Source organism: Camelus ferus, chromosome 25, assembly GCF_009834535.1.
Source record: "Camelus ferus isolate YT-003-E chromosome 25, BCGSAC_Cfer_1.0, whole genome shotgun sequence".
In the NCBI taxonomy this organism is placed as follows: domain Eukaryota; kingdom Metazoa; phylum Chordata; class Mammalia; order Artiodactyla; family Camelidae; genus Camelus; species Camelus ferus.
Genome location: NC_045720.1, coordinates 1,205,371 through 1,218,393, shown reverse-complemented (window position 1 = coordinate 1,218,393; position 13,023 = coordinate 1,205,371). Strand labels below are relative to the sequence as shown.

At 64.8% G+C, this 13,023-nt stretch overlaps 1 protein-coding gene across 3 annotated transcripts; it reads left to right on the top strand.

The window, feature by feature from the left end:
• Nucleotides 1–141: 141 nt before the first annotated feature.
• RHPN1 (rhophilin Rho GTPase binding protein 1) lies at nucleotides 142–11,623 on the top strand. 3 transcript variants are annotated; one of them, XM_032467798.1, is made up of 15 exons: nucleotides 142–322; nucleotides 3,210–3,325; nucleotides 4,357–4,485; nucleotides 4,742–4,817; nucleotides 5,439–5,516; nucleotides 5,936–6,060; nucleotides 6,154–6,320; nucleotides 6,564–6,757; nucleotides 7,177–7,333; nucleotides 7,407–7,520; nucleotides 7,798–7,992; nucleotides 8,464–8,540; nucleotides 8,734–8,880; nucleotides 8,985–9,146; nucleotides 9,573–11,623. In XM_032467798.1, the coding sequence occupies exons 1-15, from the start codon at nucleotides 242–244 to the stop codon at nucleotides 9,735–9,737; spliced, it is 1,983 nt and encodes a 660-aa protein (XP_032323689.1). In that variant the 5' UTR covers nucleotides 142–241; the 3' UTR covers nucleotides 9,738–11,623. The 3 variants fall into 3 exon arrangements, with proteins under 3 accessions (XP_032323689.1, XP_032323687.1, XP_032323690.1); XM_032467796.1 differs by having other exon boundaries at nucleotides 5,933–6,060; nucleotides 7,174–7,333; XM_032467799.1 differs by lacking the exon at nucleotides 4,357–4,485 and having other exon boundaries at nucleotides 5,933–6,060; nucleotides 7,174–7,333.
• Nucleotides 11,624–13,023: the final 1,400 nt, after the last annotated feature.

The following is a 13,023-nucleotide window of genomic DNA, read 5'->3' as shown; positions in this document are numbered from 1 at the left end:
GCCTGTCTACGGAGCCACCTCCCCCACGCTCTGGTTGGTCGAGGCTGCTGTCCGTCGGAGCCGCCGCCGCCGCCGATTGGGCAGCGGAAAGTTTCTCACGTTCGGTCCCCAGCACCCCGCCCCTCCCCTCCGGCCCGCTGGGTTGCCGCCGCCGGGAGAGGGCGGTGCGGGATCCTGCGCGTCGGGAGAGCCTGCGCTGGCGTCGGCTTCCAGGCGGGTGTAGCCCGGGCAGGAGGCAGGAATGGTTCCCGAGGAGAAGCCGGATGGTCCGGGCACCGGCGAGGAGAGCGCCCGGCTGCAGGCGGCCGGCAGCATCCGCAAGGTGGGCGCCCCCGGGGGCTGGGGGCACCGGGAGAAGGGCTCGCTCTTGTCGCCATCTGCCGCAGGCGCGCACGAGGCTGCGGAGCCGGTGTTGGCTTCTCCCGTCCAAGCGCGCCGCTAGACTCGGGCGGATCCCTGCATCTTACCCCTAGAGGCAAACTGGAATTCCCTCTGGGGAAACTGAGCCGGGCTGCCTGTCTGGACTGAGCTCCTTTCTCTCCCCTGGGGGACCCATCCTGTACCGACCAGGAATGGGTGGGAGCGCAAATCCGGCGCGTGGTTTTCTCCGACGCTCTGAGACCCCTTTCTCTGGCAGGTGATCGGCTCTGGTCAGTGACAATTCGTGGCCCTCGTGTTTGTTCCTGGCCCCCGACATTCCTCCTTTCCTAGCTTTTCCTTCTCTCTTCCAGGCCTCAGGTTTGCACTGGGCACCCAGCTCTGTATTTCATGAAACTTTTAGCAACGGGTGGCTGAAACCTACTGGGTACAGGACATGGCTGGAGGACTTCCCAGCTGGACAGTTTTGTCTATCCTCACTTCCCTGCACCTCTGCCTCCTTCTGAAGTCCCTGGCCCTGTGCAGTGCGGAATGTGGATCATTTCCAGGAGCACTGGGGAAGCTGGGAGTGAGGGAGGTGGGGACCTCAGGAGGAGGTGTCCGGACCTCGGAAGGAGGGGGCACTCAGGCTACTCCACTCTGCAGCCCAGAGCCCAGTTGTCCCCTGGGAATCACCACGAGGCTGCCCCAGTGTTTTCAGTCCTGTGCCACCAAGCAGAGGTGGCACCCGCACCCACAAGGTTGTGGAACCGGCACTGCTGACTGACTTGCTGTTTGTTCCAAGACCTGTGCTGGCATAGTGGTCACCACACTTTGCCAGTTTGGGCCGCCATCCGTGCCATTTCCTCCTGGGTTTCTTGAGGGGACCCGCTAGACCCTTGCCCGTCAGGGATGCAGCAGTGAGGGTGCTTGGGTGTCACTTCTCTGTTCTCCATCAAGGTGGGGGTTGTGGCACATGTGGGCAGATCCCTTTACCACCCAGCACTGCAAACTGGGCTGCAGTCGCACCTCCCTCCCAGGGCCTAGGTCCTACAGCCAGCTGGCCTCCTGGAGGGAGCCTGAGGGTTGCGAGGCCATGAGGGGTGCTGGCTGCAGAGCTCAGAGTGGATCCTGGCTCAGAAGCTGCCATCTCCCACCTCCAACACATCTCTCTAGGAGCACTTGACTTTGGAGACCAAATGAACTGTGTTGATGAGGACAGCCCTGCTGAGCTGGCTGCCCCTGCCCAGGCAGACAGTCATGCTGCCCACCCAGAACCCTTAGAACCTGCTTCTCTGCAGTGGAACCATTGGAGGGAGAAGGATGTAGCTTCAGCTGTGGCCTTCCCTCCCTTCCCTCCCAGGATTCTCAGGCCTCCCGGAGGGAAGACAGCCTATGTCCTCTGCTCCTTCCCTCCTGCGCAGAGCGGGTGTGGGAGGCACCATGGAGAAGAGGCGCAAGGCAGTGGGAATACAGACACTCAATCAGCAGGGCAGGGAGAGGAGGGCCATGTGTTGTCTTGTTCCCTCCTGGTGCTTCCCCAACACCAGCACCCCGTCCCATCTGCAGAGGAGGGCCCACCCAGGGCCCCACAGTGGGACGTCCTCCAAGTTGACTGCTCCTTCTCTCATTGCTCAGTGGGAACAAGTCCCCTCTCCCTAGTTACCTCAGGACCACTCGGAAGCCTTCTGTCCTTCAAGTCCCAGAAGAATGCCTCCTCCTACAGGAAGTCCTCCCTAACTGACCTCTCCTGAGAATGTTGGAGTCTGGAGGAGATGCTGGGCTGTAATCCAAGGTGGCCACATGCCTTGTGTGTGCGAGGGTGTGAGGCCTTCTTCTGGGTGCCCCCTGTGCAAGGCTGGGACAAGCTAGAGCCCCCAGAGGGTCTGAAACTGCTCTATGTGTTGGTGGGGGGCACACTTCCTCAGGTATGTGGAAGACAGTGGACATTGCAGGGAGGCTGATGTCAGGCCTGCATGAATAAAACCTTTGCCTGTCCATGTCATCAAGGCATGGTTCTGGGAGGCACTGTGTCCTCATCCCTGCTCTGGTCAGGGGCTGGGTGACCACAAGAGAACGTTGCCCAGGAAAGTGCATTCTGAGAAGCCCTTCTCAACTCTTGGGCTGGTGACTGACCCAAATGGGAGGTGTCTGAATGGCCAGCCATGCCAGGTGGTGGCCACAGCTGCATCAGTCCTACGGGGGCCGTGAAAGCCCCTCCCCTCAGTGGAGGAAGCCTCTCATCACCTCCCCCGCCCCCCACCCCACCCTACCCCCGTGGCCAGAGTCCTCAGGTTGTTGTTGCTGCTTCAAGCTGCCTCACAGCTCCCTGCCTGGGGCTCCAAGACGTGGGCAGGATGGTCCCCATGCAGTGCAAAACCCTCACTGAGGTGGGTGGGGCCGACAGGAGGGCCATTGGGAGGCCTGGCCTCCTGCCCATGAGCCGAGCAACCCTGGGCCTGAGGTTTGGGTACTTGTGGCAAGTAAGCAGCCGGCTGGGACAGAGCACGGCCAGGCTCAATGTGGCCCAGAGGAGCCCCAGCACCCTGCAGGCAGACCCTTCTCCTTGAGGGCCCGGGCAGGAGCTGGGCTAGGGCACCCCCTACACCTAAATGCATGCAGGCCAAGTAATTGTGTGGGCGGATGGGTCTTGGGGTTACAGAAGGAATTCACAAGGGCAGGAGGACATGTGGTGAGTGATTGGCCATCTCCCGCCAGGGGCTGGGGGGTAGGTTCCGGGCTGGACTGCTGAGACCCAGAGTCCCAGCTTCTTCCCGGGACCCTGTCCCAGCCACGCCTCCACCCACCACGGCCTTCCGGGACTGGCCTTGTGACCTGTGGCCTCTCTGCAGAGCTGCGACCTCCTGGCAGATTCGCAGGACAGCCACCTGCAGAGCCGCAGGACCCGGATCCACCAGCAGATCAACAAGGAGCTGAGGATGCGGACTGGCGCCGAGAACCTGTACAGGTGAGTGCTGGGCACGTGGGGCACCTGCTGCCATCCCTGACCCTTGACTCTTAGGAGAGTGGTGCCGTGTTCCCAGAGGCCCCTGCGAACCAGGCCCCTGGGTGATGGGGGCAGGGCAGTGACCCAGGTGGGTGCCTGCTCTTGTGTCCACATGTGAGTCCATGACTGTGGCCTCCAGTTGGGCTCCCAGGAGGCAGGGCTGCACCTCCCACCAGGGTCTAGGGTGGCCGTGCTGCTCAGCTGAGATCCTCACAGATAACCCAGGCCCCACCTTGGTGGCCCTCACTGGCAGGGGTCAGCTCAGGGCCAGCTGAGTTCCATGCTGGGCTGGAGCCGGGCTGGAGGGGTGTCCACACCGGTGTGCAGTGTGGGAGCCTCTGATATGCTCATGGTGACCAGCAAGGGTACTTTCTAGGCTGAGCTGTGGAAGGTTACAGGCATCCTGAAGTTGAGGACCTGGGAAATGGTCCTCCAGACGTGGAGGCAGCTCCACCTTAGAGCACATGAGCAGCGTGTGTGCTCTCACCTCCACACTCACCTATTCTATGGGTGATGGCCCGAGGCCCAGCCTGCTCCAGCCCCAGTCGGTGAGAACAGAGCCAGCTCCAGGACAAGGCTCTGCTGGGCCCAACAGGCCCCTCTTTCCCTTAGCAGCCCTGCCTTCCTGGAGGCCGCCGGCCCCTCTGGCAGGCACAGAGAGGGTCTGATCCCCACGCCTCCAAGGAAGTGGGCTTCCAGTCGCTGTGGAGAGCAGGAGTGGGCTGTGTCCTGGGGGAGTGAGAGGTGGTGGAGGGCATTTATGTCCTGGAAGTCCTAGGTCTGAGGAGATGCACCTGGGCCAGAGTCACAGCTTACACGTGAGGACAGGAATCTGCATGAACTACGGGGGGACACAGGGAAGGGGAATTCATCTGGTGGGTCCTGGACCCTGCTGCTGTGCCCCACCCCAGGGGTGTGGGGTTGCAGTGAAGCCCAGGGGCCTGTGGTCCCCCAGCAGGGCTAGGGCTTCACTGCAGCCTGGCCTCCCCCAGAGCCACCAGCAATGCACAGGTCAGGGAGACGGTGGCCCTGGAGCTGAGCTACGTCAACTCCAGCCTGCAGCTGCTAAAGGAGGAGCTGGAGGGACTGGATGGCAGCATGGATGCTGACCAACCCGAGAGGTGTGTGTCCATGTGTGCGTGTGCATGTGTGGGAGGACGCGACCCAGGACAGAGCATGGTGGGGGCCCCTGTGTGCAAGGATGCCAGCCGGGCAGCACCTGTGGGATGTGATGTGTGTGGGTGTGCGAGCACACGTATCAGAATCAGAGGAGAGGAGTGTCACACCTAGCAGGAGCAGTAGCGGGTGCACTCCTTGGCCACTGGGGACGGCAGAGTCCATCCAGCCCAAGTCCGGACTCGACGCTTCTTGTTCTAGTGAAGGCGTCACCGTCCCCATGATCCCCCTGGGGCTGAAGGAGACCAAGCAGCTGGACTGGGCCACACCCCTGAAGGTGAGTGCTGGCCTGTGAGCCCCCCGGGGTCGGGGGCATCTTAGAGGCTTCCTGGTCCAGGCGTCTCACCGAGTGGACGAAGACTCTGAGGCCCAGAGGGAAGAAGGGTCTGACCTGGAGCCGCCTGGCCTCCCCAGGCTGGAGGGGATTTTGATGGGGTGGACTTGGCAGAGGAGCACGCCCTAGAAGCCCCAAGATGGCTATAGGGTCCCCTGACTCTTGCTCTGAGGGTCCCGCTGGCTGGGGGCTGCCCCCTCCAGTCAGAACCTGTGCTGAGAAAACCCACGGGTTCCTGGGGTCCCTGTGGGGTCTCACAAGCCAGGCTGCCCCGAGCAGCTTGCCGCTGCCTGCCAGGTCGGGTGGAAAGGTGCTTTGACTCTTGGCCTCAGTGTCCCTTCCTGTGGAGTGGCAGACAGCACTTGTTCGTGGGGATTATTAAGGGAATTTGGGTAGAAACGTTACCAAGCTTCTGGGCCCCACATCTGTGGTGCTGGCGGGGCCCGCGTCAGGGCGCGCGCCGGCCCTTCTCCAGGGGCCCTGCGCCTGCCTTTGCTGTGGGTCTTCACTGCTGCTGGGCTGGGAGGTCCCAGGGAAGCCCAGTGCCTGTCCCCCCCGAACCAGGAGCTGATCTCGGGGCACTTCGGAGAGGATGGGACTTCCTACGAGGCTGAAATCAGGGAGCTGGAGGAGCTGCGGCAGGTGAGTGGGCTCCTCCCAGTCTGAGAGGCCGAGGCGCAGTCAGGGACTAAGCAAGGGAGCTGGGTGTTGACGTTCACGCTGCAGCAGTCCCCGCCTGGGGCAGCAGGGAGCCCGGCGCCCCCAGGGCTCTGTGTATGCTGGGGAGTTCCGTCCTCACGGGACGCTGCTGGCCCTTTGGGAGTGGCTGCTCCCTGCCTGTCCCCTCCCCAGGGATCCTGCCTGGGCCTTGCGCCCAGTGCCGACCTTCCCCTGGGCCCTACAGTGTCCTGGAGTGGCATGTGTGGTCACAGCAGCCCTGGGGAGGGCAGGTGTGACCCTGTTGACCCCTAGACCCCGGAGTTCTCCCAGGGGGGCTCCAGGGTGGTGTGCCTGCCGTGGGTGGGTTGGGGTGGTGGGACCCAGCGACTCCTGCCCAGCAGGCCGTGCGGACCCCCAGCCGGAGCGAGGCAGGCCTGGAGCTGCTCATGGCCTACTACAACCAGCTCTGCTTCCTGGAGGCGCGCTTCGTCACCCCTGCCAGGAGCCTGGGGCTGCTTTTCCACTGGTAGGGCGGGAGTGGCCAGGTGCCCTGGGGCCACCTCGGAGACTCCTAGCTTCTTGCTGTCAGAACTCTGCCCAACCCCACCCCACCCCACAGGTATGACTCGCTGACGGGTGTTCCAGCCCAGCAGCAGGCCCTGGCCTTCGAGAAGGGCAGCGTGCTCTTCAACATCGGCGCTCTCCACACCCAGCTTGGGGCTCGCCAGGACCGCTCCTGCCCCAGGGGCACCAGCCGTGCTGTCAAGGCCTTTCAGAGGGCCGCTGGTGAGGCTGCCCGGACCCCAGCCCCGTGGCTGTGCCAGCACACTCCTTGCTTCTAGGCCCGTGCAGCAGGGGCCCTTCTCTGTGGTCAGAGCTGAGGGGATGAGCAGGACGGCCCGCCACCCTCGGAGCTCAGCACGCACAGGCCCTCTCTGAGGCGTGCAGAGGGTGCTCCCCGACCATGTGTGGGGGGCACAGGTGGGGGCACCCTGCTGCACCACTGTCAGCTCCCCTCCCCCTCCGCAGGGGCCTTCGGCCTCCTGAGGGAGAACTTCTCCCACGCGCCCAGCCCCGACATGAGCCCCACTTCGCTCTCCATGCTGGAGCAGCTCATGACTGCCCAGGCCCAGGAGTGTGTCTTCGAGGGCCTCTCCTTGCAGGCCCCCACGGACCCCTATGACTGCCTGGCCCAGCTGCACCTGGCCCAGGAAGCCGCCCAGGTGAGCACGGGAGCCCCTGTCCCTGGGAGACAGGCCAAGCTGCTGTGGCTCAGCAGGCAGCAGGGCCTGGGTGGGGGGTGCCAGCTGGAGCTGAGCGGGCAGAGCTGAGGTCTGGGCAAGGAGGGGCAGAGTGCTGTGGCCACGTCTCCTTCTGTTGACTCCCAAAGCCAGCTGTTGTCCTGTGCCTTGTGGGGTTGATCAGGACCCCAGGGTCCTGGGTCCCTGCTTCTGCGGCAATACCAATCAAAGCAGTAGCTGGGGGCCTCAACCCTAGAGCTCAGCTGAGCGTGAGGCGGGGCGGCTGGGGCTTTGGTGGGGGTGGGTGGAGGCCCCAGGGTGAGGAGAGGCTGGGGCCAAGGCTGCTGGGCTGGTCCCGGTGTCCCGCAAGAGGCCCCATGTCCCGCCATGTGCACCAGCAGGTGGCGGCCGAGTACCGGCTGGTGCACCAGACCATGGCCCAGCCGCCCGTCCAAGACTACGTGCCCTTCCCCTGGACCACCCTGGTGCACGTGAAGGCTGAGTACTTCCGCGCCCTGGCGCACTACCACGCAGCCCTGGCCCTGTGTGACGGCCCCTGTGAGTGCCGCGCCCACCTGCCCCTGTGCCGGATGGGCCCGGCCAGTGGCTCATGGCTCTCTCTGACCCCTAGTGGTAGCCGAGGCGGAGCTCCCAGCCGTTGAGCAGGTCTTTCTCGGGCTCTCAGCCTCCTCAGCACCCAGGGGCCCGGCGCTGCCCCAGGAGCGGGAGGAGAGCAGGAAGCTGGGTGAGGCGCCAGGAGGAGGGTCCTGGGGCCCCTGCAGGGGTGGGAGGTGAGTGACCCACCCCACCCTGTCATTCGCAGTCCTGGTGTCCCAGCACTGGTGGGCGATGCCCAGAGCAGGGGCCCGAGCATTGTGGGCAGCGAGCGTTACAGGCAGGTGGGGGCACACGTGAGAGGCAGCTGTTCCCACTGGAAGCCCCCACCTGCTCTCCTCTCGCTGCATCTAGGGGCGGGGGGAGCCAGGGCCCCACACAGCGTGTGACAGCTTGGTCCCCTGCAGGCAAGGCCCACCTGAAGCGGGCCATCCTGGGTCAGGAGGAGGCACTGCGGCTGCATGCTGTGTGCCGGGCCCTGCGCAGGGTGGACCTGCTGCAGGCCGTGCTGGCCCAGGCGCTGCGGCGCTCACTGGCCAAGTACTCGGAGCTCGACCTCGAGGATGACTTTTTCGAGACCACTGAGGCCCCTGACATCCAGCGTGAGCAGCCAGGCCCCTAGGGGTGGGTGTGTCCTGGCCGGAGGGCCGACTGTGGGTGGAGGCCCAACTGTGGGTGGAGGCCCCTGCCATCAGCTCCCAGGAGCTGCGGGCCCTGGAAGGAGGAGCAGGCCGCCTGGGGGAAGCCCAGGCCAACAGTAGGCTCGCTCCCCGGTCCCTCCATGCCGCCCCATCCCTGCACCTGTTTCCTGTCCCATGGGAAGCTGCCACCTGGGAGACAGACACCACAGGCCAGATGTCCAGGGGGAGCTGAGGGCCCAGGAACCACATGGGGCTCCTCCTGGTAGTGAGGGGGCAGTTGGGCCAAAGAGGTCTGCAGAGGGTCCGGTGTGCTCAGCCTGCACCTTGAGTCACCCACTGTGCTCTGGCCAAGCTGCATCCAGCTGCGTCCCAGAATTCTGGGGCATGAGCCTTGGGCTGAGCCCTGCCCTCCCTTCACCTTCACCCTTCCAGCTAAGACACATCAGAGGCCGAAGGCCAGGGCACCCAGCTTCTCTCGGGTGAAGGTGGCTGACATCTTCCACCGGCTGGTGAGCACCCCTCCCAGGCCACCCCCACCTCTCTCCGTGTTTTCAGCAGGCCCACGACGGGTGGCCACGCCCCGGCCCTCTGCAGACCCCACTGGTTTCTGTCCCAGGGTGTACACTGGGGTGAGGGTGCTATGGGCCAGGGCTCCGCCAGATGCTGCAGCCCAGCCAAGCCTCTGACCTCTGACCCTCCCAGGGGCCCCTGTCCGTGTTCTCAGCCAAGAACCGCTGGCGGCTGGTGGGGCCCATCCACGTGGCCCGCGGAGAAGGGGGCTTTGGCTTCACGTTGCGGGGAGACTCGCCCGTCCTCATTGCTGCGGTCGTGCCGGGGGGCCAGGCTGAGGTAAGGGCCCCCTGACCGGGGCCGAATGCATGAAGGGGACGGTGGGTCTGCAGCTGGGGTGGAGGGGTGCCCGCAAGACCCCCAACTGACCTGTCTCCCTGCAGGCCGCCGGCCTGAAGGAGGGGGACTACATCGTGTCTGTGAATGGGCAGCCGTGCCGGTGGTGGAAGCACGCGGAGGTGGTGGCCCAGCTGAAGGGCATGGGTGATGAGGGCGTTAGCCTGCAGGTGGTGACACTGCTGCCCAGTGTGGAGCCGCCCGGCCTGGTGAGCCCCAGGGCCCTGGGAGGGGGTACCCACCTCCTGTCCCACCCCGGCCCTGGGCCTTCTGCCGGGCCCGAACATCCCCAGGTGCTAATAGGGCCTTGGGATGGCCTTCCAGGCAAGCAGCCACCTGTGCCACAGCCTCCACCAGGCGGCAATTCCTGCCCTCGATGAGGCCCCTGCCCACCCCACAGTGGCCTCCCCACTCCCAGAGGCCCCAGGCAGACGCTGCTGCAGGAGCTCTGACCCCTGGCTTTCACCCACCCCAGCATGGCAAACCCACTGGGGGCCCTGCTGCATGGCCGCCTTCACAGGAACCCCCAGAATCCCCCGTATACCAACCACCTCATCCCCTCATGCTCGCCAGGCCGGCCCCAAGTAGGTCAGGCCAGGGGTGCTGACTGGTGCCTGTTTCCATTCCAAACACAGGGGGCCCGCCGGCCAGGCCTAGGGGCGCTTCTCAGGAGCCAGAAGGAGTGTGGCCGGGAGACACCGGGGCCTGCCCGAGCCAGCCCCAGGCCCCTCCTTGGCTGGAGCTGCAAGGCCAAGAGGGGCAAGACTGGAAGGAGGCTGTCCCCAGCCCCACAGCCCTGAGCTGCTCGCTGCTCTCGCCCTCTGGGTTGCTCAGGGTGATGGTGAGGGGCTGGCTCCCCGCACACCTGGGCACAGGCTTCAGCTGGCTGGGAATGAGGACCCCACTCATGCCTTCCCCACTCTAGAGAACCTTCAAGCCGGTTGGCTGCACCCCGCCCAGTGCCCAGAGCTGCCCATTAAAGACAGTGTCGGATGAGCTGTGGGAGCCCAGTGCTGGCGGCCAGGCACTGCACTTGCATGCGGCAAGTGTCACAGTCGCTCTGGACCCTCAGTCCCAGGTGCCAGAGGCTGCCTCTGGGCTCCCCTGTCCTCATGCATCCCCAGTGCCCACTCGAGGAGGGCAGCTTCCCAGGTAGGGGTGTCCAGCCACTCCCCTTAGGCCCTGAGGGAACCGTCCCCGGAGAGCCGGGTGGGCTGGCGATGTGCTGGCAGCAGGCCCCTGCAGCCCAGGTGCCCACTCCCCTGTGCTGGGCTCCCATCCCCGTGCCCTCCAGCATGTCCCTGTCCACACCCGCCCTCAGGGCTAGGTCAACCCCAAGCCAAGCTTCTGCCTGTCCCGTAGTGAGCCTTGCTGGGCACCCCTCCCACCAGCCCACCCAGCTCCCTACACACTGGAGAAGGCTCAGCTCCCTTTCTGCCCGGCCCCTGCCTCCACACAGCAGCCTGGGGTGCCCACAGCACCACCAAGGCCAGCCGCTGTGACACCCTTTACTGTCCCTCTGTGCACAGAACGGGGACCCCTTCCTGCTTCTGTACTTCCAGTCACTTCATTCTCACAGGCCCCTCCCTTTCTGCAACCAGGGCAGATCCCAGATCCAAACCTGCAGTGGAGTCATTGTCCCTGCTGCCTGCCCCATCCCGACTTCCCACCCTGCCAAGCTCGGCCCCCACCTCACCCTGTCTCCATCCCTGTCTCCCCCAGGCCCCGCCCCACCCATCCTCGCCCTGCAGTGGGGCTGGGGCACCCAAGGCCACTGCTCCAGCCCACAGGCAGGTATCTGTGGAGCCGTCTTATCCCCCTGCGCCGGGTGCCTCCAACGTGCTCTGGCCCCTTCGGACCCCATCCCTGCCGCTGTGGCACCAAACTGGGCTCCTTGGACCGTGAGCCCTCAGTGTCCCCAAGCCGCACCTCCTGGAGACAGCCCCTTAGGTGCCACGGAGGGGACACTGTCCTGGTCCCGCGGAGATATGGCTCAGGACTTGGCCTCAGAGGGAGGAGTGAGAGGTGGGAGGGGTGCTGCCCGCGGCCCTAGGCAGGTTGGGGTGGGGGGGTCCTCGTGGCCACCAGGGGGCAGCCGCTGCCTGCTCAAGCGGCCGCAGGAGGGGCGGGGTCTTTGGGCAGCAGCAGGTTTTGTGAAGGGCAGGCCACGGTACCCAGGAGAGCAAGGAAGACCTCTGTAGGCCAAGCCCCACCCCCTCTCTCCAGGTGCCGTCCCTGACCCTCCGTGGGGTCCCCAGGCAAGAGCAGTCCTGGGAGCCCAGCCCCTGTGACCTACTGCCTGCGTCCTGACTTCAGCGCTCCTGGGGAGGGGGGACCTGTGGGGGTGCTAATGGGGGCTGCTGAGAGAGAGCAGCCTCCCAAATGGAAGGGCAGGGCTCCCCCACCTGCCTGCGCCTGGGGACAGGGCATCCAGGTGTGTCCTTCCCAGACCCACCTGCTCCGAGAATGCCCCTCTCAGCAGAACCAGCCAAGGTCACCTCAGCACTTATTAATTTGATTAATAAAACTGTGTGTCAAGGAAGCCATTACCCACTAATCGGGGACGACAGGGCTGGCAGGTCCTGTCCAAGATCCAGCAAGTCCCCCACGTCCTGCGGCCAGCCTGGCCCTGAGGGGGATCAGGAGCTGCCACCTGCTTCTTGCTGCAGGCAGGGAGGGCCCCTTCCCAAAGACCACACCCTCCCCACTCAGGCCCTGCCAGGGCTCTCCCAGCCCCTACACAGACAAGTGGCCTCTTTCCTGTCCCTCAGGCAAGCCAGGGTCTTTACTCCTCAGGGATGGGCTGGGCTGTGCATCCAGGGGAGCCCCAGCTCTCCAGGAAGCAATGAACCCCTTTTCCAGAGGGGAAGGAAGTGCTGACTGAGGGCCATAGACCAAACAGCACCCCTCAGGGCCCGTGGGAGTCTCTGCCTGCATACTTCCTGCCACTTGAGGCACCTGTCTGCTGTCCCTGGGCCCTAAGAGAGGAATGCCACCCTGTGTCCACCCACATCTCGGCACACGGGGACGGACTGGCCTGTCCAGTTTTCCTGGCATCTCCCTAGTTCCCCGAGACTTCCCATCTGCCTGCCCGCACCAGCGCTCCAGTCTCACTCTGCCTTCTGCCTTCCTCTGCCTTCCTTAGACTTAGCCACCTCTCATGTCTCGGCTTTAGACCCCCACTTTCTGGCTTAGCCACGTCACCATTGTCGCTGTGTCACAGATGGGCCATGGGTCACGGACAGGGATCACGCCAGCTCATCCAGAAACTCCATGAATACCTGGGGAGATGCGAGTGTCCCACTTGTGTGTCACCTGGGGCAGGCCCAGGAGCTGCCGAGACAGCCCAGGACACTGCCCAATGCGGGGAGGACCCATGGATGACGTGGGAGAGTGCGGGGCTGAGCACGTTGTGCTGACTGGTACCCAGGGACAGCACACAGGGAGGGCACGTGCACGCGGCCATGTGCCACTGCCCCCAACACCCCTCCCCACCCCTCAGCCCCATGCAGGGGCATCTCATTTTCCAGAGTGGTCCTCCCTGGGCGGGGAGGTTGGGGTGAGTGCGCGCTGTGATCCTTTTTGCTTTGCCAACAGAAAACTGCCGAGAGGGGAAAAGGCAAACTCCATTTCGCTTGGGTCAGCAGTGAGGCCGGTGCAGATTAATGTGAGGAGAGGAGCAGGCGGAAGGCGGTGGGGCCAGGGAGGGGGTGGGGCTCAGTGATCACAGGGGAGGGCCAGGCGGAGGGCAGGTGCTAGGGCCACAGGCTGGGGATGACCCTGGGCTCCCAACGCACCCCACCCTGACCCTCACTGGCCTGGCCCAGGCCCCTCCATCTCAGCCTCCATCTACCTCCGATCCCCCAAGTGGCAGAGTGGCCCAGGAACCTCTGAAACAGGGCCTGGATTAATGCCACACCGCAGCTGGAACCCCACTAGTGGTGTCCGCCTGGTGCTCCCCAACCTCCACCCCACCGGACACTGGCCTCTGGGCTGAGCCCACAGGAGGCAGCGCTCAGGGGCCCAGGGCCAGTCTGAGAGGCGGTAAGAGGCACCAACGCCATGCGGCCATCTGGGGGCCAGCCA

Coding starts and splice junctions, on each gene's coding strand:
- RHPN1 (XM_032467796.1), top strand. CDS start 242: ATGGTTCCCGAGGAGAAGCCGGATGGTCCGGGCACCGGCGAGGAGAGC. Junction 7,334..7,406: donor GGCCCTGTGTGACGGCCCCT/GTGAGTGCCGCG, acceptor TCTGACCCCTAG/TGGTAGCCGAGGCGGAGCTC. Junction 8,541..8,733: donor CTGACATCTTCCACCGGCTG/GTGAGCACCCCT, acceptor TGACCCTCCCAG/GGGCCCCTGTCCGTGTTCTC.